Below are 27,531 nucleotides of genomic sequence, written 5' to 3' on the forward strand. Positions count from 1 at the left end.
ATACTATGAAAAGTGTTTATAAGTTAAGGAAATTTAGGTATTAGATAAGTTTTAAGGATGTGTAAGAAAAAATATTAAGTAAAGATACATAGGGATTTTATATGTGTGAATTGTTTTTTTAAATATGCATCCTATGAAGTTACTAAAGAATATGTACAGTATGCTTTCATTAATATATAGTTAAAATACAAAGAAATATGCCCCCTCAGTATACCCATGTAGAAACACACCCACCCGGCCTTCTACAATTTCTCTTTGTCATGTATACACGCCAGTATGGTACAGTTATAAGGAAATGTTTGGGAATATTAAGCACCGTATTCAGAATAGTAGTTGGTGAGAGAAAGGTGAGGAAAATAATTTGGAATGTGCAGAGGGCTTCAGGGATACTTACTTTATTTCTTTAGTTGGCTAAAAGGTACAAAATTATAGAAAAGTTAGGAAAATTAAAACAAAGTAGTCTGATCCTTAGAAAGAATTTCCTTTATCTACAAAATATGCTCATTAAGATTTTATGTATTAGTATAGTTCCAGTTCTTGCTTAGTAAAACTTACCTTGTGATATATTACTTAAGTTGACTTTCCTCTTTTTTCCAAATGTTCTTCAAATGCTGCTGAATGACTTCATAAATCATATTGCTGGTCGTGGGTCTGTGTCTTTAAAAGAATGTGAGTTTTTCAAGTGAATAGCTTTAAAATGTTTTTCTCACCATACAGCTTGCACAAAAAAAAAAAAAGATAAAAACTCTTAAAGGCATTTGACAAATTACATGAATCCTTAAATATGTTAAGGATTTCCTTTGGTTTCTCAAGGATCACTATAAACAACATTTCTTGTTTGATTTCTAGCCTTCAGAAAAGATGTGTTTTGTTTTTTGAGTCATGGTGTTTGAAGTTTCCAAGCCTTTCAAGTTTTCAAAGTATTTTTTGCCTCTCTACTAAAAAGGGGGCATTTTCATTTTGCTATGGTCACGAAACTTAAATACCATGAGCTTCAGATTGATTTAAAATTACAGAAGAGTTTCTATGATTGACTTAGGACACCCGGCACAGTATACCGTGAAGGCGGTACATTTTATGCAGGTAATGTGGTCCTTAAGGCCTTGCATAGTTTGAAACCCACATGATTCCACAATTATGCCCTTGAGTCTGTTTCAGGCATTTCATTTTATCACCTGATGTGGGGCCTCTGTGAAGTCACTGAAATAGTATAATTCACTGCAACATCACTCTCCCCATCATTTGGAAATTGTGCAGTTCTCCACAGACTTTTAACATTTATATGGGGTGAGGTGGGCCTTATTTTCCATTTGCTCACCAAGTGAGGCTCAGAAGGTAAGGTACCTGTGTTTCGATAAAAGAAGGAAGAGATGTATTAACATGCACAGAAAGCCCTTCTTTCTGGTTGCTTTGGTAGGTGGCTCCAGGTTGGACCCCACGGGCTCCTTCGTCCCAACCAATACCAAACAAGCTCTGTCCAACATGCTGCAGCGGCGTTCGGGTGCCATGATGCAGCCGCCACCCCTGCACGCCATCACGTCACAGCAGCAGCTGATCCAGATGAAGCTTCTGCAGCAACAGCAGCAGCAGCGGCTTCTCAGGCAAGCCCAGGCTCGACCTTTCCAACAGGTTTGTCCAGATCCGCCAATGGAGTCCTCCGTGTTTTGTTAGCGCCTCTCGGCCGGGATGAGTGTGGGGTATGTGGCATATTCTTCCCACCTGTGTATCCCCGAGATCTCATTTGAGCGCAGGTTTAACTCTCCTTCAGGTTTATAAACACTTTCCTCCCCTGTAGTTTACAGTATCACTGATCAGATAAGAATTTGAAGTATCTTAGATTCATTAAAAGTATGCCTTAGAAGAGCATACAAAATCCAGAGCTAATGACTGTCTAGTCGCTTAGGAGCAGCCAGTCTTTCATCCTTGTAGTGACCCTCACTCAGTGCTCATTCCCTCTAATTAGCACCATATTCTGTACTCCTTCAGCTCTACTTTCATGTATTTTTAGCAGATTTATTGCTCTGAGGTTGTATCTCTAAAGTCCTGATGGTTCGTAGGTTTCTCTCTATGGTGCCCTGCTTAGATTCTAGTATTAGTATGTACTTAATAGTAAGATCTATAGCAGAGACAGACTATAGTGCAAATAATAGTATATGGATACCTTCAGTTTCATTCTTGATTTATAGTATTGCTGTTTTTATGCCTTCTAACTCAATTTTCTTTAACTTTTGAGATGACAGTGATTGTTCAACAAGACAGTGGTGGGAATCACATACAGCTTAGTATAGGCTCATGAAGCTCCACGTCTGTATAAGTAAATAAAATAGAAAAGAAGGAGGTGAGATTGGGACTTTCTTTTTTTAAATCCAGTTTTGATATGCTTTTTGTACTTTATAATTTTTCTTAAAAAAACACTATTTCGATGATGATGATATTAGCAGCTAACACCAATAGAGCACTTACTATTTGCCAAAACATTTCTAAGCACTATACATGTATCAGTTATCTTAGATCCTACAACATCCCATGATACTGTGATTTAGGTACTTTTTTGAACCTCAAAGGAAGTAGCCTATCTACATGTGTATCCTGCTTTAAGAGAAACCTTTAAACTTTCAGATTAGCAAGAAATTTTAATGCTGTTACAAATTTTCTTTATATTTTGGATAACTTTCTAGGCATATCTCCATTATATAACTTATGACATTTTTACATTCAGTCCATCCACTTAGCGATTTGGGGGTTTGAGGGTGGGATGGTTAGTTCTACATTCTTAAAAATGGGTGTGTGTGTTTTTTTTTTTATGTATATTGTAAGAAGGACAGAACAGAGGAAATTAGTTCAATGGTACAGGAATGCAAAGCACAATCACTGCACACTTGTTTCTCTCTGACCTCTAGCAATTGCTCAGACTCCCTGAGTGTCAGGTAAGATGGGCCTAAGTTGCTTCTTACACAGAAATGATGAGGATTTGATACCAAGAAATACTTATTTTGCTTAAATATGAGGCAATTTTAAAATGTGAGCCATTAATAACCTCAGTGGAATTTTAGCTATTCTTGGGGATGAACAAAAATAATTGAACCACTGTTTCAAATCCTTGTCAAGATTATACAAAAACTTTCTGTACATTCAGTAACCATCCCCAGAGCATGAATCCAACTCCCTTTTAATTTAGAAAACATACCACCCAAAAGTTTTTCATGTCTACTTTTTTTAAATGTTTATTTTGAGAGAGAGAGAGCATGCGCACAAGTGAGCATGAGTCAGGTAGGGGCATAGAAAAAGGAAGTCAGAGAATTCAAAGCAGGCTCTGCACTGTCAGCACAGAACCTGATGTAGGGCTCAAACCCACAAATTATAAGATCATGACCTGAGCCAAAGTCGGACACTTAACTGACTAAGCCACTCAGGAGCCCTTCTTGTTACCCTTTTTGTTTTACCGTTCTTCAAGTGTTAGATATTTGACGGGAAATAATTTTTTTTTTAAATATTTTTATTTATTTCTAGGAGAGAGAGGGAGACACACACACACACACACAGAGTGAGCAGGGGAGGGTCAGAGAGAGGGGGAGACACAGACTCTGAAATTGGCTCCAGGCTCTGAGCTGGCAGTCAGCACAGAGCCCGACGCGGGGCTCGAACCCACGAACCGCGAGATCATGACCTAAGCGAAAGTCGGACGCTTAACTGACTAAGCCACCCAGGCGCCCAGGGAAATAATATGTTTTTTTAAAGGAAGAGACATACACACGTGGTGAATTGGTCCATTGAATGGTCTTACACAGAGTCAATGAGATTTGATGTAGCATTTGTCAAAGGGCCTGCACCTAGGAGTTTCTGAGGAAATGTTAGTTCCTTTCCTCTCATGTACAAACTATTAATATACCTGGAATCAAGCTAAATATGGTATTGTGGCAGAAAAAAATTCTGTGGTAAGCCTTAAAAAACTAGAATAAGAGCAGAGTGATTTGGAATATATGTGGTGTTGATAAATTGTTTTTAATGTATATGGTTCTGAATGCAGTTGTTTTTCTAATAAGTACTGACCTATGCCCTTCATGTGGTAAGAAATTATGGAGAAATGTTCATTGTAATTTTGGCCAGGATCGTTTTCTGAGGTTAAATGCCTACACGTAATGCGTTTCTCTCTAGCTACATAAGCACTTGTAATATCTTTTTCTCCTATGAAATAGAAATAATTTTTCTTCTTTGCAATTCTTTAATTCTGGGAATCCATTAACTTAAATGCAGCAAGTGTATTGGAGAATTTCCATTGATCCTAACCTTCAATGCTGATTATTTTGGAATTTTACCAGATGCTTATTTTAAAGATTGAAGAGTTTTGCTGAGCCTTGGATGTGACTGCTCCATAGGCTAGGTGTCTGGTAATCTCCCCTCTTCTGATAAGGTTAGACATTGGGTCTTATACTGTATCATCTTTACATCTAGTGAGCAGAGGGTAGAAATTTATGAAGTCTTATCCAATGAATGCATGTTTTGGGAAATTATTTCTGAAAGCCTAGAGATTCCTAGTTGCCTTAATCCTTAGCAGTCTGATTTTTATCCACAAACTTCTCGTAGCCGTCCTTCTAATGCTTTCAGAATCTGCTTACAGCAGTGATCTCTGCTATGGTTCTTCTGAAAACCTAGCTGGGGCATAAATTTCTCGATTCTGGGTATGTCTCAGACCTTACAGAGTTCCCTTAGCCTCGTCCCATTGTAATGGAAAGAAGTTGATGTATATAGGAGTCATCCAGCCTTAGATGGTACACAGTGAAAACTACAGAACCATTATAAAGTAACTCTGTGTCCACTGCAGAAACTGCATATCAGCCTCAGTTGGTCATAGAACTTTCTGTTAAGGATCACTCTTATATTTCCTAAAGAACTTAGTAAGACATTGGTATAGTGCCTAGAAAACAGATGCTAAATAGCATGGATATCATTAGGTATTTTTAATCACGTTACACGATGTAGTAGTTGTAATCAAGTGTACTTTCTTACAGCTTTAGTACATATCAGTGTGCATAAAGATATGTTGGAAGGAAACTTGCGTTCATTCTTTTTAGTTACAGTTTTCATCCAGGAAAGGAAAAGTGATCTCTCCATCCCTTACTTGATGTCCTTTATCTTAAAGGGACTTGGTGCACTGATTTTGTTACCTCTCTGCCTCAGTGCCTCATCTATAAAATGGAGCTGGTACAGTATTTCTGTTATAGAGTTCTTGTGAAATTAATGTTTTAATACATGTAACAGCCCTTTACAACAGTGGCCGGCTCATAGTAAGTGCTCAAAAAATGTTAGCTGTCATAGTTGGTGTTACTGTTAATATTATTATTAACAGTATTATTTTATGGATGTATTATTTCAAAGAAAATTCCATCCCATAAAGATGATCTTTATTTTCCTGAATATAGATGAAAAGAAAATTAAGACCACATCCAATGCTTTACTTGTATCATCATATCAGTTGTCCTTCATAAGACTGGTGCTCTCAGTGGCTGCCCATAGAAGAGGGCAGTAAGAAGGAGTGTTGTTTAGTTTTCCAAGTAGCCATTTTGTTTCCTTAAAGTGGTATATTTTTACTGTCTAAATTTTGTAATACAAACAGTAGAGGGGATGGTTCCAATTGTAGTGTTAAAAATATCATTGTGTTATATTTTCTACATATCCTAGTGGGAAGCATCACAAAATCTAGAATATCAGTGAAAATAATGCAAAATGCTGCTTAAATTGTTTTCCAGTCACCTTTTTCTTATATCCGATATTTTTCTTCTGACAGGAGAAACTTGCTTCCTCACCCCCACTGTATCAGTCTTGTAGGCAAGGGGCTTTTGGAGGGAATCCTTAAGTTTTGATGCATGAAAAGGACTTAATTGTTTGCCTTGATTTGTGGTATAGCTTTATCCTAATTTCCCCAATGCCAGCCAGCTCACTTTAATAATCTACAGTGGGTCAGTATATGTAGGTTAAAGTGGCTGAGAAATTTGGAAGAACACAATTGGTTATAGGCTACAGATAATCATATGGATATTGGTGACATTGAAGAGGAATATTTCTGACAGAACAGAAATGATGTGCCCAGCTATAACTAGTGGTTACTTGTAAGGACATTAGGGTATTAACCACGGGGTAGGTGCCATTATTGTGTATCCAAATGAAGGAATTAGATAACTTACCTAAAGAACAATGAGTCAGAGCCTCTCTGGCAGAAGTGAATTTGTAACATCCTCAAAACATGCCTCTTGGCTTGATGACATCCATTTAAGTTGAATGGCCACTCTTTCTTTGTATGGTAATTGATCTCCTACCCTAGGGATGTGGCATCACCTTTGAATTTCTGAGTCCTTCCTTTATTCTCTCCCTCCCTCACTCTCTAGTGGTGTATTTCAAACATACAAGAATAAAAAATATAACAAACACTGATGGACTTACTACCTAGCTTCACTGAATAATCCTAAAAATTCCGGGATTATTTGCTGTAGATCATCTAAGAAAATAAAAATAAAACTGGTGTACTCTTGTTTCCCTTTTTTTCTATAAAGAGGTAATCACTATCATGAATTTAGTGTTTTTCTTTCTTATGAATATTTTTATGTTTCTATGTGGCTTTGTAACCATCAGCATAAACATGTTACTTTCAGATTTGAAACTTATTATGATGGTTTCACACATATATTATTGTTTTCTAACTTCTTATTTTGATCAATTTTGAATTATATTTACTTGTTACATGTAGTTTAACTCATTTGTCTTGGTTGATGCTAGTCCATTATGGATATTACCACAATATTAATTCTTCTCTTGACAATCATTTAAGCTATTTTCAATTTTTTCTTCCTGTTAATGCTATATTACTATCTATTATGTTACATTTTTTACATTTTTTCTGCACGTATAGAGAGAATTAGGCTATGTGCTTTAAAGTGGAAATGCTGGTTTGATTTCCAAAGTGGTGATGATTCTCGTCAGTTATAAATGAGTTTTTTCCTTTCTTCATATCTCCCCCAAACCCTTGATGTTGTCAGATTGTAACTTTCTCATTCAGAGCTGGTGAAACAGTACCATATTATGATGTTTTAATTTATATTTGCCAATTACCTGTGAATTTAGGCATGTTTAAAAAAATTTCTTTTCCAGTGTTTATTTTTGAGGGAGAGAGAGGGAGAGACAGAGCATGAACAGAAGAGGGGCAGAGAGAGAGAGGGAGACACAGAATCTGAAGCAGGCTCCAGGCTCTGAGCTGTCAGCACAGAGCCTATCATGGGGCTCGAACTCACAAACCATGAGATCATGCCCTGAGCCCAAGTTGGCTTAACCGACTGAGCCACCCAGGTGTCCCTAGGCATCATTTTTTTTCTTTAAATTGTATTAACTGCTCAAGATTTCCCTTCTGTAATTTTCCTGGTAATATAATTAGAGTGCATTTCACAACACTTTTATTCTTATTTGCTAAAGGTAGGCAGAATAGCCTTATTGAAATGCATCGTGAGTTGTAGCAAATACCTTTAATGCATTCACCTCGAGCATGTAATTTAAATACATCTCAATGGCAAAAATGAACTTCGGAGAAAACTCCTGAACTAGTAAACATGTCCTGAAGCCTATTGTTTTCTTTCTTGGATGGAAACCGACCATGTCCAGGGAAGTAGGTGCTTTGCCTTTTAATATCTGTCATTTCTCCATTTATTTGAATGATGAGGAAGATGTTCATTTTATTTGCTGAAATTTTGATTGGGTTCTATCATTTAGAAAATAGTGTACACAGCTTGATTCTTAGGAGAGAGGAGAGAAGATTATGGGATGGTGAGAGTGGACGACTAATAGAAAAATAGTTGCTGGATCCAAATACAAATCTACAGATACAGTAAATTATATACCTACATCTAACATACTGAGAAGAGATATTTGCTTGAAGAATTTTTCCTGTAAATTTTAGTCCTCAGTATAATAAAATGCTTTTTCCTCTTAGGGCTGATAATCCTTTGCCTTATCTCTATCTCTAAAACTCAGTTGGCAGAAAATGTTTTACATCTTAGACGAATGTCACTTGGACTCTGTTTATAAAAATGGTTAAACAAGTAAATTATTTTCCTGAGAAATAGGAGTGTCCCCAAGCATCTGGTTACATTTTTCTAAATCAGATTCCCTATTAGTTTGTAAACACTGGTGGCCCTATAAATACTTGTCTCTTTTGGTTGATTGATTGTGTGGTTGACATAATGCCCAGTTTTCCTTTGCAGTTACAGAGAACCGAGCTGAATTCATCCTCCAGTAATATATGATGACCCCACTGACTTGTTCACTTAACGTTTTGTGTGTTTAATGTGACCCATGTGTTCTGAGCTCTCCTACTGGGTGTAGGCTAGGAAGGACTCTTGGCACCCCTTTTGCTCACACTGGAATCCCAACATCCTTTAGTTACAGCAGGTGTCTGTCTGATAGCTCCTCTACTTCGTTTATGTCTCCATTTAACCTCTGGGTTGTTCCTTTCCATTGTATGAATATTACCATTTATGTCCAGTCTATAGTGCTATCATTTGGTGTATGAATTAATAAAGCCTTTGTAGGGCTTGGGTTTTTAAGTCTTGACTCCCTGAATCATTGTTTTAAAATGAACTATTACATATGTATTGTGGCTACCCACATCACTAGGCTAAAAAAATCTTATCTGTATTGTCTGCCGTTTTCTTGCTGTCCCCTTTCTGTAGGACTTCTGTAACTCTGCTGTCTCCCTTCTGGAAGACTTTGACAACATAATGGTAACACCCCTGCTGTCATTCCTTTTTCTGTCTTTTTTTTTTTTTTTTTTTTTAAGTAAAATTTTTTGAACTTTCTTTTTTNNACACTTTTGTAGCATTACTCTTTGAACATCAAAGTAAGAAGCGGGTTATTCCTCTATAGCTGGTAAAGATTATAGTCTTCATTTCACTGTTCTTCACTTGGTTTATGTTTGAGACTGTAACACAGAATCATGAATGCATCGACCATGTTTGATTTAGTGGGATTTATTTCTGACAGTTTTTCCCCTTGATTGCCTCATGATTTTCATCATTTTTGTGTACGGTATAGAAACCAGTGGACATTCATGACCTGGGCTTGGGAACATAGACCAGTTCGTGCACCTTCATCTATCTCAGTTCCAGTTTTGAACCCATCTTTTCCTGAGCTCTTGCTTCCCTTTGTGGTAATTCACATCATTAGCAGAGGAACGCATGGCATGCTGATTCATAGGCCAGTGCAAGATGATGAAAACTTTGGTTATGAAACATGCCCTTCTCATCACATCCCACTCACTGGCTGTTCTGAAATTCTCAACAGAACGCATCATCTCTATTTTCTTTCCGGTACAGAGAAGATGTTTTTTCGAGCATAGGTCTTGTGCATGCATGTCATAAGACTTCACCTCTGCTGCTTTGCCTGGGCTAGCTAAGAATGCATGTTTTGCATTAAATTACTTATAGGTTTCTGTATCAGGTAGCCAACCCACAACATAAACCCAAGAAGCATTAGAATAAAAAAGAGCACACATCTCAGATGTGAATGTAAGTCAACTTGTTTCACTGCCAATTTTAATGGGTAACATTTTCTATACATTGGTGAAAATGTCTGTAATTGCATATTCAAGCTTTAGAAGTATTTAGGTTATTAAATACTTGTTATGTAGACAATTTCTTTAATAGCTATTCTGCAGTGTTTGGAGAATTCTGAAAAGAATCAATTTTTCTGTCAAGTTTTCGAGAGCAGGTGAGGTTTTTATTGAAAAAAGTTGAATTAAACTTTATCAAATTAAAAATATTTTAAGAGATAGTTACATTTGCTGTTGGACATTTTGTTCAGATGATAATGTAATTTGGGTCACATAGAATTTGCATCAATCGTTGATTTTACTTTTTTTTTTTTAAGACACCAGATGTTTGTCAAGTATTTAAAGTCAACAGGTTCAATGCTTTCTACATTCATTCAAATTAATAGAAGTGTGTGTATATATCTTTGCTGTTCTTCTCACCATTCTTATTTTCCTTTAACATTCTCCAGTGTGAAGAATGTTGTTAATGTATATACTAAACCAATCATATATTCATCATTTATGGGCATATTAATAGAATATACTGTAAAAGTTCATTATTCTGTGAAGTGTTTATTTTAGAATGAATCAGTTTGTTCCAGCCAGTAATGTTACTGCTAATTGATTTCCAACCAACTTATAGTTTATATGAAAGCGTTATAAAAGTATTAAGCATACCTGGTCAACTGGACCTCTTATAATTATGGAATTTTCTCCATGTCTATGGTCTGTAATCAAAATACACCAGTATGATGTTATGACCATAATTTCTGGTTCACACCATGTGTTATTTTAGCCTTGGGCACCATTACTCTCTGCCTTCCAAACTAAGTAGTAACAAATAAAGCCTTTTTTGCTAGGTGACTCATAAAACATTACCCACTGACGTCTTATTATCCCTAAATCAGCATTATCAGAAAGTCACAAAATCTGCCTGTGGTTTTTCAGGTACAACTTGTCTCTCTGAGATACTGAAACACCCTTGAAAAGTTACTAAAACAGGGATTTCAAAAATTCATTCTTAGTGAACTGAGTGAATAGAAAAATCCCTGTTCCAGAGATACTGCTGATGGTAATTCTTACTGTCTGCTAATAGAAGCCATAATCAACTGTTTCAGAAAGAGGTCTTCACATTTTTCCAGGTGACCAAGGGGGAGTAATTGCTAAATGAAGAGAGCAAGACCCAGAAGAATGAAAATGATGATTTATCAAGACCTTTAAAGTTACTGGATGCATTCATTTAAAATTATTTAGGTTATTTCAAATTATGCAAAAGGCCTTTAAGTCATCATCTCTTTGAGTTCAGATATTCCTCTTATCTAGTTACAAATAAAGCAATAAAGAAGGCTTGTTCTTAGAAAGTCCAGGAAAATGAATTAAGATTGAATAGCACAGCTTCTTAAGAAGTTTTTAGAAAGTGGATTTTTTTTTAAATGCAGTAGATTTATGTTTCTTGTATAGAAGCAAGTGTGAAGCAAAAGGCATAGAAAGGAACTAGAGAGACCACATGTAAGAATTTTTCTCAAGTAGCAATGTAGAGATGAGTTTATGTGATTATCCACAATTCCCAGTTAACTATACTTTATTCCTTTAGCACATGTAAGTTGGGTATCTGAGCCATGGGAGCTTGAGCAAGGGCACAAACATGACTTATTTTCCCTTCCAGTGATGTGCTCAACGTCACATGGCAGCTGGCTAGACACAGATATTCTGTCAAAAACCAGCCTCCTGAATAATGACGTTATTTTGCACACATGAAAATAATGACGTTAATGTTACCTTTGATTGTTTCACTTAGGCAGAATAAATGAAGAAGGAGAAATTGAACTAGTTTTCAGATATTAATGCAGGTACCAAGAAGTAATCATTAGAATGATAGATGCTAAAAATTAAAATTGAATTTTTGAAACAAAAGTTTGTGCTAAAAAATACAGGGCAATTGGAAAGCACTTGGTAAACTAATATGTGCTGAGATATAATTCCCAGTTTACTTCTGGAACTCCTGTTTAACAGGTAAACTAAATTGAATCTTAGATTTTCTTCATAGTATTTATTGAGCTGTTACTATATGGCCAACACCATGCTAGAAACTGTTTTAAAATAAATCTGAGAAAGTTTTCAGAAAATAACAGATAAGTGGATTACGTGTAACTAAGGTGACCATATTTCCTAATTTGCCAAGCATGGTTCCACTTTGCACCTCTTTTCCTGGCCTGTCCCTGTTTGGATGATACAGGAAATAGTCGCTTCTTGATTTAATGGAGCAAAACTAACCCGTCAACATTAAGAAACTTAATACATCTGTGTCTTTATTATCATTGCTTATTCCCACATTATGGCCTTTGGTTAGCTCATTGTAAAGTCTTTCAAATTACTCAAGAACTTTCCTTATTTATTCTTTATTTAACAAATTCAACTATTTCTACAAACTGACATATTATTTGACATAATGTTTGTAGCATTATTTTGGAGAAAAAACAAAAATAGGGCATTTCAGTTTTGTGGGAGAGAAAGGGATATTTTTCATTCAAGGAAACAGAATGATAAAGCTTTGTGCACAGTGCATGTGGGGACTCCTGGCCAACTCAGAGTGTTTGGTTTTTCCAGGAAATGATATTGTGTATCTCAGTTATTATCTACTTAAGTAGTAAGCTGGGGAAAATTGGAGGTAGGAAGTACACAGTATGTCCATTAATAGTTTCCCTTTAGGCAAAAAATGATTAACAGTGCATGAATTTTACAGTGTAAAAACTGTATTTGACATTTCTTATCCCTTGTTGCTTCTTCAGAAGTTAGTGTTTTTCCTTGAATGTTCATTTTGTGATTTTTCTTTTTACATAGAATAGTTTTAAATTCATATTTCATAAATGTCCCTGATCATAACTGTTACTTGTCAATAAAAGTGTTGCATAGTAACTCAGATATTTCCCTTATTAGTATTCTAGTTTTCTCCACATGTCATAGTCCATTTCATAGGGTTCTTCAATGAGCAAAGGAAGAGTGAAGAGTTGGATAACATCTTTATGCATCTGCATGCAGCCGCCACATACAGATCACATCTTGTTTCCTTCTAAGTGGGAATTGTAGGCCACTTCTGGATCTTAAGATTTAACTCACATATAAATCATTTTTCTCCCTTTCTGTAAAAATGGTAATATGCAAATATTTGTCTTCCACAAAGCAGCAAAATAGTATCTTGCAGGGACCTTGTACAGCACTGTCCAGGAGCACTAATTTGAGGAGTGGCATTTAAAGAAGTGGTTGATTTAATGACTCTTTGGCATAGTGTTTGGAAGATCGAAAACCTTTCAAATAGTCTGGGAAGGGGACAGTGGTAGGGCCTGGAGGGCCGCATTGCCGTGGGATGTGTTTGCATAGAGGGAGTTTGGATATTTTCCTTAGACCCAAGTAAATATAGACATGGTTCCCCTTAAATTAATGAATTAAAGCCTGAGGATATCTTCATGGTACCCTATTCTGGAAATGTAGATTCTTGTTGAATTTATTATATGCACTCTCAGAAATTTTGCATTTGGTCCATGTATGGTAGATAGCCAGCTTAGGAAAGGGTGAAGTTTCTTAAATGCCCTTGAATGATTTTATATGAGGATCAGAGGAAGGATTTTACCATATCATGTATGCATTTGGTTTCAGTATTTCAGCAGCAATTCTTAATAGAGATTCCCCTCTTGGTTTTTTGTTGGAGTGAGTTTTAAAGGCAGTATGTCCCTAAACAATAAGCACCAAGTGAGGATTTAAACATTTCCATTTTTAATATTGCAAATGGAGGCTTCTTGTCCTAACGGAAAGAGCCCTGGCCTTTGGGATCAGACTTAACTGAGTTCAGATAATAGCTCTTCTGGATCTCCCCAGTGAGTTTGCTAAGCTGCTTTAGCTCATTGAGCCTGGCTGCTTCTATCTGAAGATGAGTGAGGATGGTACTCCCTCCTTGCAGACTGACAGTGAGAACAGGAATTCCAGTCACTGGCAGGGAATAGATGTTCAGTGACTGTTGGTGTTCACCCTCTAAAGCTAAATGTCTGTCCCTTTCTCCCTGCTAGAAAAATCTAGACTACTTTCCAAACACATTACATGGTTTTCTATAACTACAATTTAACACTTTTGAAAAATGAGGACATCTATCCTATAAAACAAGAGTAAAATATTTTGGAATAAACCCCATTCTGTGTAATTAGTAAGTGCTGTAAAAATATCTAGAGATGGTTGGAAACTAGAGCTCTTTCCTTGATGATTACTGCAAGCTTCCATGAAATAGCTTCTGACACCCTAACATAAAAAGTGCATACAGCTGCTTTTATAAATTTATTTTTCAAAGGGCAAAACATTTATTAAATTAAGACCGGTGAGCAGATGTTAATTGGTTTTATTTCATATTGTAGTGGGTTAGAGTTATATTTGCTGTTAATGTATTGTAAATTTTTATTGAAAGTTATCCTAAACTATCAAACTATCATCTGTTGATGATTAGTCATAGGAGATGCAAATTCATCTCTTGACCACATGGTTAAATAGGCCATTGGTAGGTCACCATGAAGAAACTTCATTAAAAAGCAATGAAATTTGTATGTGGCATTTGTATGTACCTCGTATTCTCTTTCTTTTCATGCCATTCACCCTAGAGGGGCATTTGTGTCCTGGGGTGTACAGCAAAGCTGTTTCAAAGCCTTTGATAAGAAGACCATAGATTATTTTGGCTTGAAATTATATATGTATTATTGCTGGGGTCATCTATAGTTTCTGCAGAAATGATAAGTTTAATAGTCTCTACACATAGAGAAGTTCTATTTAATGTGGTTTGGAATCTCCAAGTTCTGTAGTCCTCTAATAAGATTTGGTGTCATGGGTTATTGGGATTATTAGCCAGGAGTGCAAATCAGTTCTTGCTGTTATGATCAAGAATTCGCCTTGGCTTTGTTTTCCAGGGCCCGCCAGGGGACCAGGCTGCTCTCTTTGCTGCACAAGCACGGCCCTCCCCTCAGCTCCCCCAATATCCAGGGCTGCAGCAAGCACAGGTACCCACAATTGACTTGTAGATGCTGCTGGGATCTTAATGTTGTTTATTTGAAGTGGGAAACCAAGTAAATAGGATAGTTCCCTTATGGGGCTTAGAATGTAATACTTCTGCATATAGATTAGAATTAACATCTCAAAAAAAAAAAAATCACATGATGAGCAAACCTTGGGATTGAAAGATTTGAAGAGCATAAAACATTTTAGAAAGTTCTTGAATTAAAAATGTTATCTCTCTACTGACAATGATGGAAGATGTTGAAATGCTTAATAGTCCCAGGATACTTATTTTATATTAAATAATGATACAATTCATGATGGAATTATCATATTGAAAGATAGGTTTGCACAGGACTCATGGTAGAATAAGAAGGTAATTGGCCTTGGAATTAGACCTTGGCACAATTTATTGGCACCTGACTAGCTGTGTAACATTGTGCAAGTTATTCTGGGTCTTGGTTTCCTTCTTTGTCCAATAGACATGAGCATTGTGAGAATTCAAGACAAACTGTGCGGCCACCATAGCACCAGATTCAGAGTAGCCGCTCAATAAATGATAGACTTGCCTTACCATAATGCAGCTCTTAGGCTACATTTTTCTAGTAATTTTGTTGTTTCTGCTTCTAGATACTTTTACTTTGTCCCTCTCATAATTGGGAGCCCGGGGATATTGGCAAGACTGCTAGTGGAGCTAACGTTCCGCCCTGTGTCCACAGCTGAAAGGTAGTCTGAGATTGGCTCTCAGAGGTGCTGAGCCCCATGGCCAGATCCATGCAGGCTGTCAGCTGGAAGTTTATTATTCATTATTGTGTCTTCCAAGTCAGAGCTGTCAAACTACCCTAGAATGTGATTCTTTGAGGATTGAAGAGCAATCTTCTTCTATTTAAATCAGCATTCCCCTTCTATAAATTGTAGATAGTCACCCAGCAGAACCTCACATTTTTTATTTACATTAGGTGTTAAGATTCAGAGAAAGTCACTCATATATTAATATTGAAGAGAAAAGTTAAATATCAGGGTATTGGTAGAGTGCTGAAAAGGGCTACAGTCCAACCAGGACTAGAGGATATTGAATATTCCCCAATTACACACTTACTCTCTGGTTAAGGTGTTGGTTGGTTGGGTGTTTTTGTTTTTGTGTTTTTGTTTTTTAGGGTTTTTTTTTTTTTTGGTGTTTTTGTTTTGTTTTGCTTTGTTCTGTTTTGTTTTGGTTTTGGTACTTGGTTAGTCACTATAGGCAAATTCATCAGATCCAAGGAGTATACCTCCCACATTGGACATGGGTAGCTTTTCTTTCTAATTTTGAAAATGAAATTAATGATGCTTTGGTTCTGTTGAACATTGATGTCATCTGTGTACTTCAGGTTCGGATGCTTGCCTGATAATTTCTATACAGGAATATATCTTTCCTTCCCTCAAAATAAGCACCTGATTCTAAAACTGATCTCTTGCCCAGATGAGGACTCATTTTTATTTTTAATTGAAATTTCTGGTGAGTCATTATCCAACTAGTTCATTCTATAGCTTTCTTGCTTCCAGAGTAGTTCTCCTCATCTGTTGAGTTATATAAGAGCTTTAGAGAACAGTGATTTTCAGGGAGCTCCTCCTGGGTTGGTTTTTGCCTCATAAGACTTAGTGACGGCAAATTTGGTGCTAAGTGGAACATTGACTTTACTCCTTGTGCCCACACCTGCAGACCATGCCCCAGGGCTATACGATGTATGGAACACAGATGCCTTTGCAGCAGACCCCGCAGCAGCAGGCTGGTGGCATGGTCCTATCTCCCAGCTATAACTCCAGGACCTATCCAGCCACACATTCCAACCCGGCGCTAATGGAAAGACTCAGACAGATGCAGCAGCAGCCCAGTGGCTATGTTCAGCAGCAGGCGTCACCATACCTGCAGCCCTTGACTGGCTCTCAAAGGTGATACGTGTGGAAATAATGATTTCAGAAAAATTCTTGTCTTTGTTATGCATTGTCTAGGGCATGATGCTTTACATTGTTTTGATGAGCTTGCATATTTGCATATAATGTGCATTGTGTCATCTCAGTTTTAGTAGCATCCAGATAGAGGATCAGTATCATCGGTGCCTCATCTTGTTTGTTTCATTCAAAGCCCCTATAGTTTAACTCACATCTGCCATAGTATGGATATAATATTTGAGTTGCTGCAAATATATTATCTCCAGTGTTTTTGCTCTTTTAAAGAGATTTTTGGCTAACAATATCTTACGATGAAAAAATTGGTAATGATTGTTAGCACTGCCTGGCTAGGATGCTTTGGAGCCATAAAGTCTGTGATGGGAATACTCATTGTGCAAGGTGCCTGTAAGAGTTTTGTTATTTTGTTTCCACCTTTTCTGCTCAGGTACGGTTGGCAAAACAGGATGGTGAAAGACTCTTTCTCCGTTCTCTGGACATGGATCCCATAGACACAGTGCATGGTGGCCACCAGCCACGCATGGCTATTTAAGTTTAGACTAATCAAAGTTAAATTAAAAGTTTGATTTCTCAGTCACACTTGTCACATTTGAAGTGTTCTTTGGCCACGTGAGGCTAAGCAGAGCCAATTTTGAAAGTGTGCCCTGTGCAGTCATACAGGGTGCTGTGTATAGAAGGCCCCTGGGCTTAATCCTACTAGGTTTTGGTCAAGGAGCTCTGTGTTTTTGTTTCACACTGAGACCCAGAAGTCATGTAGCTGGTCCTGGAGGCCAGTAGCTATCTCATTGGACAGCACAGATGTAAAGCATTTCAGGCACCATGAAAAGTTCTGTCGGATGGCATTCGTCTAAAAGAATTAAGTTTCATGCCAAATTCTGCACTAATAGTAGACAGCAGCTTAGCTTCTGTGTTTTAAAATCAGTGGCTTTATGTCAACACCAAGTAGTTAGTGCTTAGAACATTGGCGTGGCACATTTGGGCAAATAAATTTGGAAAAACATTCATTGTATTTATTATTTTTCTAGTAAGTGGCAGCAGAGTGTATTACCTATCAACTTGAACGTTAGAGCTCAGCAGTTCTGGGTTCAAATCCCACCTGTGCTATTTACTGTCTGAATAACTTTGGGAAATCACTTCTCTAGCTCTCTGTTTTCTCATTTTTTTAAAAAAATTAGGATAATAAAATGGAAATCTTTTCATTGAATTACCTCTCACCACTCAGAATGACTAGTATGAAAAAGACAAGAAATAACAAGTGTTGGCAGGAATGTGGAGGAAAAGAGAATTCTTGTGCCCTGTTGGTGGGAATGTGAATTGGTGCAGCCACTGAGGAAAACCATATGAAGGTTCCTCAAAAAAAAAAAAAAAAAAGGAAAAAAGAAAAACCATATGATGCAGTAGTTTCATTTCTGGGTATTCCAAAGAAAACAGAAACATTAATTCAAAAAGATACATGTACCTCTATGTTTATTGAAGCATTATTTAACAGTAGCCAAACTATGGAAACTATCCAAGTGTCCATCAGTAGATGAATGGACAAAGAAAATGTGTGTATAGAAAATGGAATATTACTCAGCCATAAAGAAGAATGACACAAATGTCTTGCCATTTGTGACAACAAGGATAGATTTAGAAAGTATAATACTAATTGAAGTAAGTCAGAGAAAGACAAAAGGAAAAGAGCAGAAGAATGGGCAAAATAAATGAAGGGTATTAAGATGTACAGATGCCTACTTATAAAAAAAGATATAGGGATGAAAAGTATAGTATAGGGAATATAGTCAATAATATAATAATAACTTTAGTGACAGATGATAGCTATACTTATTGTGGTGACCATTTAATGTATAGAATTGTTGAATATGTGGCACCAAAATAAATGTCAACTATCTTTCAATTGAAAGTTTTTAATAAAATGGGGATAATAAAACTGCTGACCTTAAAGGGCTTCTTCTGTGGGAGGGAAATGAAATAATACATTTCAGACTCTTACACTGTGACTTTTCCAGAGTAAATGTTCAATTAGTGTTACTTAATAAAAACCATGAAAATATTTTTAAAAAGTAATTTATATACAATTGCAATTTTACCTTAAGTAGTAGGCGTACTTGCTGTCCTTTGTCAAGTGATTCCATCTATCTCTGGGAACCTAGATGATCTTAATCCCTGGTCTCCATTGCATGTGAAGTGTACAGGTGGATACTAAACATGGTGGTTTCTTTGTGGATGTGTGTAATGTGCCAGTGGCACTGATTAAAAATACGATAGTATGCATGGGTGTGAACCCAAGTTGTGCTATTTTTTCCCAGACTCAATCATCAGTCCCTTCAGCAGAGCCCTCTGGTAGGTGGAGGAATCGATGCAGTGCTCACTCCCACTCATCCAAACCTCCCGTCGGTGCCCCTGCCTCAGGACCCGATGAGACCCAGACAGCCGCAGGTTCGACAGCAGCAAAGACTCCTCCAGGTTTGCCGCTGGGGATGGGGGGCAGTGTGTGAGGGGTCCTCAGCAGTCTTAAGAAATACGAGGCACTGAGACTTTAATCACCAAGTTCCCAGGAACCCCGTGTGGTTGACACTAGGAGCTAACCTGGTGTGATTTAGTCCCGACTTGGTAGGGGTCTTCCTTCCTCTGTGCTTTTCCAGGTTATGGGCTGGAGGGTACATTTTGCAAGATGTCCCTCCCCTTTCATAAAGGTCTGAGACAGCGTAACTGGCTTCCTTTTTCCTAATAGTCTGAGTGTCAGCTTCCCCTCTCTCTGTTTAGCTACAGGCCATGCAAATTGAAGGCAGTTTCTTTTATGTGTTCTGGGGGCGGGGAGAAGTAAGATTGAGCTGTCCAGAGCTTTCCTCGGATTCCAAGCGGGGTCTATAATCCAAAAAACTATCTCTGACATTGTAAGTCTGATTAAGCTGTGAAGTTGGAGTTTCATAGCTAGGATATTTCAGAGGGATATTTCATATGGTCTCTGTAGACTCCAGTGAGCTATCCTCCTTTTATTTGATAGAAATATTTAAGTACCTTAGATAAAGTGTGCCTCCCTTGACACATTCCTGTTTCTAACTTACTCATTTAGGAAATAAAGGTTATTTATATTTACCTCTTCCATGTGTCTTCATTATTGGCAAGTTTGTCCCATGATGTTGGATTGGATATTGTCTGAGGAGTCTGTACAGTGGACTCCTATCAGTAATTCACCTTGAGATGCGCTGACGTTTTATGTTATTAAGAAAGAAAGAGGGGCGCCTGGGTGGCTTAGTCGGCTAGGCGTTCGACTTTCGCTTAGGTCATGATCTCGCGGTTCGTGGGTTCGAGCCCCGCGTCAGGCTCTGTGCTGACAGCCAGCTCAGAGCCTGGAGCCTGTTTCAGTCTGTGACTCCCTCTCTCTCTGCCCCTCCCCTGCTCGCGCTCTCTCTCTCTCTCTCTCTCTCTCTCTCTCTCTCTCCTAGAAATAAATAAAACATTAAAAAAAAAGAAAGAAAAAACACCACCAGTGATGGGGTGTCTAGTAGAACTGGGGTACCCAAAGCTATACTCTTGGAATGAGTCCAGTAAACTGTCATATAGAAAGGGACGGTAAAGTACTGCGCATGTCTCAACCTTGACACTGATTAGACAGAAGGGTAAAACAAAAATCTCCCCTGAGAATTTGAACCACAAGTTCAAGTGGGTTTGAGGTCTGAATTCGATATGATCCCAAAAGTTCTGGTTGACAGTACCCCCAGATGATAGGCAGAAGCCATCACACATCCTCCAGAAAAATGGGTTTTATGATTCTGAAATGTTGATGAGTTATACAATGCTGTTAGTTGCATCCCAACTTTTACTGGTTCAAACGTGAAGAAAAAGTTATATCATAAAATTGATAACAAATGATAATTGGTTTAGGGAGAGTGTGGCCTACAAATGGCAGTCTCGCTTACTGTATAGTTGTTATCTCCTACATGAGAGGATCTCTAATCCTCCGTTTTGTCGTACATAAATGGGAATAATTATAGCACCTACCTCTTTAATGTGTAGTAAGAGTTTAGTAAGAAAATATAAAGGAAGCACTCACTTGGTAATATTATTTTGAATAGTCATAGTGATAGTTTCTTAAATAATTTTGTCTCAGGTTCTGAGGATATATTTTCAGAACTTTCAAGACTGATATTTATATTTCCCTCGGTTTTAAATTTCTCACTTCCAAATCATTGAGGAAAGTTGGTACATTATTTACTGCTTCCTGTCTTACATTGCTTTTCAAGGCTACAGTTTTTCAAAGCCTTTTTTTTTTTACTAGTTAATATATGCTTTTTATTTTTTATTTATTTATTTATTTTTTTAAAATATTTTTTATTTATTTCTAGGAGAGAGAGAGACAGCGTGAGCAGGGGAGGGGCAGAGAGAGAGGGAGACACAGACTCTGAAATAGGCTCCAGGCTCTGAGCTGGCAGTCAGCACAGAGCCCGACGCGGGGCTCGAACCCACGAACTGCGAGATCATGACCCAAGCGAAAGTTGGACGCTTAACCGACTAAGCCACCCAGGCGCCCCAATATATGCTTTTTAAATACTAATTAGCATAATATCTCCTTCTGGTAATTTTTTCATTACCACTAATTCCCTGGAAATAAAGAAAAGGGATTTGCTTTTGCATCAGGATTATACTTTTTTCATGGTGACTGACTGACTACCTCCATAAAGGCACTAATTAATAATTATGAAGTTGGGTTGGTTTTTCTTGAAAGATTTCACAGAGAGCCAAATGGAGAATTGGCTTTATATTATAATCATCCTGAATCTGGTCCCACTTGCATTGGGAGTAACCCTGCCTAGACGCCCTGGTAGGATTTCACACCCATGAGTATTGGCACGTAGTGGGAAATACCCTCTAGTAATAGATGTTTATTACCTCACCCTAAAGATAATTTGGAGAATAGTATGTCCACCAAGTTGGAAATGCAGAGGATCAAAAGAAGTCCAGCAGTATTGTCATCAAGATGAAGTGCCTGGCTGGAGGAAACTTTGAAGGGCACTGAGACAAACCACCTATTAATATTTTCCTCTCCTCTGTGTCCCACGGAGGGGATGTGGAGTCTGTGTTTCTTCTGTGACTTACTTGGAAATGTTTTCCAAGAGCTATTTATTTAAGCCAACTTGGTCACTGACACAATTTGTCTTTATGCTAGTAATTTATGCCAGAATGTCTCACATATACACATTCCTTTAAAAATTTTTTTTTTCCTGGATGCCTGGGTGGCTCATTCGGTTAAAAGCATCTGACTTTGGCTCAGGTCGTGATCTTAGAGTTCATGAGTTCCAGTTCACATTGGGTGACCTTGTGCCCCACTTGGGATGAGCCCCACGTGTCTCTCTCTCTCTCTCTCTCTCTTTTCCTCCTCTCTTCTCCCTCCTCCCTTCCCTCTCTCCCCTTCCTCCCTTCCTTTGCCTCTTTCCCTCTCTCTGCCCCTTGAAGGATTCTATCTGGCCGTGTCTCTCTCTCTGCCCCTTGTTCACTTGCTCTCTCTCTCTCTCTCTCTCTCTCTCTCTCTCTCTCTCTCAAAAAAAAAAAAAAAAAAAAAACTNAAAAAAAAAAAAAAAAAAAAAACCTTTTTAAGTGTGTTTATTTATTTTAAGAGAGAGTGAGAGCAGGGGAGAAGCAGAGAGAGGGTAAGAGAATCCCAAGCAGGTTCTGTGCTGCAGTGCAGTGCCCGAAGCCTGGCTTGAACTCCCAAGTTGCAAGATCATGACCCAAGCCAAAATCACTTAACCCACTAAGCCACCCAGGCACTTCCCAACCAAAAAAATTTGTAATCTCTAAGAATTACTCTTCTTTCCCCTCCTCTTCCTGTCTTCCTTTCTTTGAGAGGTCTACATTTTCCTTTTTAAAAAAACTACAAGAATTTGTCCAGATGTCATAGGGACTAAAGAGATAATTACTGACTAGTCCTTGTCTAACCTGCTGGTATTAAGATAGGATAAGTATGTGCAAGGCAGATGACCTGAAAGGCGTCAAAACAGTACGTGTGCAGGATGTCCTTGGGCAGCAGAGGGCAGCGTGTCTCTACCAAAAGAAAAGATCCTTGGGGTTATACTCCTCCAAGAAGGCTATAGAGAGAGCAGATTTAGGTCTTGCCCTTAAAACTGAACAATGTTTGTTAAGACAAAGTTTCAGGAGGCAGGTGTATATCATTTTTGTTGCAACAAGATAATTAGATAAAAGGTATATGAGAGAGGGAAGAGATTGGAATATATTAACCCCTCTGTGTAAGTGTATAATTCTTTGTGTTTCTTTCCAGATGCAGCAGCCCCTCCAGCCCCAGCAGCCTCCGCAGCCCCAGAGTCAGACCCTCGGTCTCCAAGCGATGCAGCCCCAGCAGCCTTTGGTGAGGCCTAGTGTGTGGAACCAAATATGTGGGGTTTTCTTTCCAGGCAGGTTGCATTTTTTCTGTCCCATAAGACTGGTAAGAATTGAAGTAGCCTAAATAAACCCTAAAAATGTTCCCCGGAACTTTATCATAATAGTATGTTTGTTTTCCCAGAAAAGTACAGGTAATATTCAGGGATCAGTAAGTTACACCGTTTTTCCTTTTCAAATTTTTTCAGACTTTTCCATGGACTAAAATATTTATGTTGAGTCAACAATTTTTTTCTAACAATATTAAGATGATAATTTGCTATATCTATTACAAGGTTATCTTACTTTCTAAAGTATTATCTTTAATATAAATAAACTTTGATTTCAGCCTGGTACTTTCTCTAAGATTTTCATGTAATACCTAATCTCATAATTCACTTCTTTAGTTTTGCAAGTCAGATTTGGAATGTTCATTGCATAGCATCTGTGTTTTCTGGGTGGCTCAGGTGGTTAAGCGTCTGGCTCTTGGTTTCAGCTCCGGTCATGATCTTACAGTTCATGAATTTGAACCCTGCGTCAGGCTCTACACTGACAGCATGGAGCCTGCTTGGAAGTCTCTCCCCTGCCTTTTGTCCCTCCCCCATTCTCTATCTTCCTCAAAAAAATTAAATAAGCTTAAAAAAATGTTTAGATACGAAGCCTAACATTTGACACTTTGATTTTAAAATCTGCAGCTACTGGGGAAAGTTTAAAGTCTTCTCCTACTTCACCCAGTATTCCGCAGTTACATAGGGTAGCCATTAAATTGCATTTGCCACTATAACAATTCACTCTCTACCGGGTATCTTCCTGTATCAGACAGTAAAAAAGCTTAAAGTAGCCCTATCTTATGTTTCTAAATACAACAAAACATTCTGATCATATTTTGACTGAACACCAAGAAATAAATGATAACATCTACAAGTTATATCATGTTGAGTGTTTGGGATATTTGATGTTTACCTGGCAAAATTTTAACCTTTATTTCTTTATAATTTAAAACAAAGACTTCTTATGCTCTAATGCTCACATGAGCCACAGAGGCTGCTGTAAAGAACTGGGAAAGTTAACTATAATAGAGCTTTTCAGAGATTTCATGCATATTCAGAAGTGAACACTTAATTGACAATTATAAGGAACCCATTAATTTAAGAATTAAAACTTCTGTGGCTAGTCATTGCTAATAAGGAAATGATTGCATAGTACCTAGTGTACCAGAGAAGCAAACATTTAAGTGTGGAGCTGCTTCTGTGCCTTTTGAATATATAACAGTATGATAGTGCCCGTTTTTAGTTGTTTTATCATTGGATTCCTATATATGTAAATAAACATATATGCAATATACAGCTCACAAATAATAAAATCTTATATTAAATCTATATATTTAAATTTATTTATATTTAATCTCTGTATTTTTTCCACATATTTAAAATACATGTATTTAATCACACAGATGCACAACTGTCATCCTAAGACTGTGAGATTTACTTTTCAAAAATATTGCTTTAATTTGTGGTCACATGTCCTTATAAAATACTTCATAATTTCGACAAAAAGCTTGAGTCAGATGGACACCTACAATTAAGCAGATAACAACATATTTATTACCCTTTCTTTTTGGCCTTTCATCCACCTATTATTAAACACTGTTTTAGTTGGTGTATAATGTAGCACGTAGGAACTATATAAAATTAAATGCATAACTTTTTTTATTCTTAGAGAATTGTGTTATATAAATATAAATGGATATTGATATCAAGTGCCTGAAATGTAATGATTATTTTGGGTAGGGTAAAAAAATTTTTTTTGATTCTGTCACAAAGTTAAATTTATAGGGCTGAGTGGAAATTGTCTTAAAACTTCCTAATTATAATTTAAAGCAGAGGACCAGCTTTTACAGAGTTGAGAAGAGACTTTATCCCCATGTTCCACTAGAATTAAAGCTATCAGATACTAAAAGGGAATTTAATATCTTTTCTACTCATCTAATAGTTCCATAAATATTTAATAAATTTATTATGTGTAAAGAATACATTTCAAATTTATTCAATTTCGACCTCTAAGGAGACAGCATTGAAGTTTTTCATGTAGTAGGTTATATTTCACTCACTAGCTTAAGATAAATACATCCTAGGGATTGAGCAGATTAGTCAAAACATGGCCACTGTGTTCTAGTGAAGTAATTCCAGAGAAACAAAAAAACTTTATCATAACAGTCTTCATGGATAGTTAAATCCACAGCAAGCTTTTTACAGCCTTTTTTTTTTTTCTTTTGAGCTGAAGTCTTTTTTAAAAGCTCTCTTGGAAGCACACTGTCTTATATTTAGAGCACTATATTCTAATCTAGACAGCAATTATTTGTACACATGCAGAAATACTGTATATGTCATAAGTCAGGATAGGCTAAGAAATTTAAAATATCACGTAGAGTTACAGACTTCAGAATTAGAAGTTTTAAAGGGATAGGCAACGAACTTGGAGTTTTACATTATTGTAATTTTTTTTCAGTATACTTATGCTTTTAAGTTTATTAACATAGTCTACATGTTTGTGATTTTATATTGCTGTGAAGTCAGTCAGCTATATTCTTCCAGTATTACTTGCTTAACACCCCACCTACTGCCAAACATTGACATTGTTTCCAATTTCAAAAGGAATGCTGCTAGGAATATTTTGATATATATTCTATTACTCTTTTTTTTCTTTTTGGTTTTCACACAATAAGTGAAATGGAAGCACAGGAATAAAGTTATCTCTAATTATATATCTTCAGAACAGCAATAGCACAAAGCCTCAACAGTATTAAGAAAAAAATTGTATTTCTTAAAATTTTACGTTGTTCCTTTGCTGGAGGCCAGGCAGTAAGCTGGCTGTTGAAGAGAAGCCAGCTCTGACTCATTCATAGTTCTGATTCATGCATTCTCAGAAGAGAAGTGGTACCGGTAGCCAACCACCACCCTCTCTGTGACTTGGCCCTGCTGCTGACTGGTGACATTCACAGGGCAGTTCGGCTAGTGCTTATTCGTCGTGGATGGTAGAGGCTGGTGCTGGGCCAGAGGTTATGAGCACAGTAATGAAGTGCCTGCCCCCAGCCAGTGTAGACCTCTAGGACGCCATTGAGCAGTGGCATGGTGTGTCAGAAGCAGAAGTACTAGAGAAGCTGTTTGTCGACGAGGGCTCATGAAACAAAGCACCACAGCCTGGGGGGCTTAACCAACAGAAGTGGGTTCTCTCACAGTCCTGGACGCTGGGAGGCCAAGATCAGGGTGTCCGCACCGGTGGTTCCTTCTCTGGGCCACGAGGGAGAAATCTGCTCCAGGCGTCTCCCCCTAGCTTCTGGTGGTTTGCTGGTGGTCTCCAAATAAGGTCACATTCTGAGGTCCTGAGGGTTACGGTGCCAGCAAAGCTTTTCAGGACCACATGATTCAGCCCGTAACAGGTCAGGAGGTGGTGAGAAGCTCGGCAAGCCTTGATGGGCAGGTTGAGAGCGGCAGACCTGAGAAGGCCGTAGGAGTTTGTGACTGCTCTCTGACTGTCCCCTGGCTGACAGTAGCAGCAGCGCGGACATGCAGCACAGTGACTGTTAATACCCACATAGGCAGGTTGGTCACTGCTAGAAAAAGTGAACCTAGGAGTCAAAACTAACTTAGAACAGAAATTGGTACTCTTTCAAAAGGCATCATTAGGATCATTAGGAAACAGCTTCTTTGTGAAAAGAGGAAGTATTAGAAAGGCCTGTGCTTACAAATTAAATGTGGCATCAGCTTCCCATCCATGCCTGTGTTGTTATCTGCTTGCTGAAGTCATTTGCTGACTGTGTTTGGTGTGTTTGGTGAAGGAAGACCACCTGAACACCCTCATTGGATGATTATATTTGTCTTCTCTAGTTTTGACCTAAATTATTGTTCTTGACTTGAAAAATAGCTTTAATAAGTTTTTGAGTCATGATGATTAAATTAAGTCTTGGCTTACTATGTTAACAGGCTGTGATCTTTTCTTTAAAGCTGCTTTTAGCTTTTAAGAAAGTAAATTTTACATCATCCTTCTGTGTCATTTCTTTTCATCTTAAACTCAGAGTGCGCTAGTTGGGTGACCTGGAAAACATGCTAATTGAAAGCTTTGAAAAGTTGGCTTTTAAAATTAATTGATCCTTGTGTCAGTGTCATATTGAATACAACGCCTTATTAAAAAATATGCTTAATGGCAGCAGCAGTTACTTAAACAATTGCATTAGTTTGTAGCCAAAGATCATGTGTGAAATTGTCATATAGTCTTTAAAAATGCATATGTTCCATTCAGAGACACTGAGGCAGATGCCTCTAGAATTCTAAATCAGCCAGATAATATTTTCCTTTTCAGATGGAAAAAATTAGGTCAGAGAAACTTATTGAGCCATGTTACCTTTCTCTGCATGAATTTGGTTTTTTTCCTTTTTTTCTTTTTTCTTTTTTTTCCACCCTTTTTGAAGGGAAAAGAGGAGTAGTTTCTAGATGAGAGCTAGGGAAAACGTGTGTGAGATTTCTGGTAACAGAACAGATGTATTTGATTTTTTTCCCCACTAAAAAACTATGTACAGGTTCTTTTTTTTTTTTATAATGTTTTTTATT

The 27,531-nt window shown here is 37.5% G+C and overlaps 1 protein-coding gene across 1 annotated transcript in view; it reads left to right on the forward strand.

Moving 5' to 3' along the window:
• Positions 1 to 27,531, forward strand: part of MED12L (mediator complex subunit 12L) — a 325,934-nt gene that overhangs the window by 289,575 nt on the left and 8,828 nt on the right. The window contains exons 39-43 of the mRNA XM_077765916.1: positions 1,418 to 1,629; positions 14,515 to 14,604; positions 16,299 to 16,528; positions 18,856 to 19,012; positions 22,827 to 22,913. Coding sequence (XP_077622042.1) covers positions 1,418 to 1,629; positions 14,515 to 14,604; positions 16,299 to 16,528; positions 18,856 to 19,012; positions 22,827 to 22,913 — 776 coding nt within the window. The remainder of the gene's footprint in view (positions 1 to 1,417; positions 1,630 to 14,514; positions 14,605 to 16,298; positions 16,529 to 18,855; positions 19,013 to 22,826; positions 22,914 to 27,531) is intronic.

This window comes from Crocuta crocuta, unplaced genomic scaffold, assembly GCF_008692635.1.
Source record: "Crocuta crocuta isolate KB4526 unplaced genomic scaffold, BGI_CrCroc_1.0 scaffold54, whole genome shotgun sequence".
NCBI classification, from domain to species: domain Eukaryota; kingdom Metazoa; phylum Chordata; class Mammalia; order Carnivora; family Hyaenidae; genus Crocuta; species Crocuta crocuta.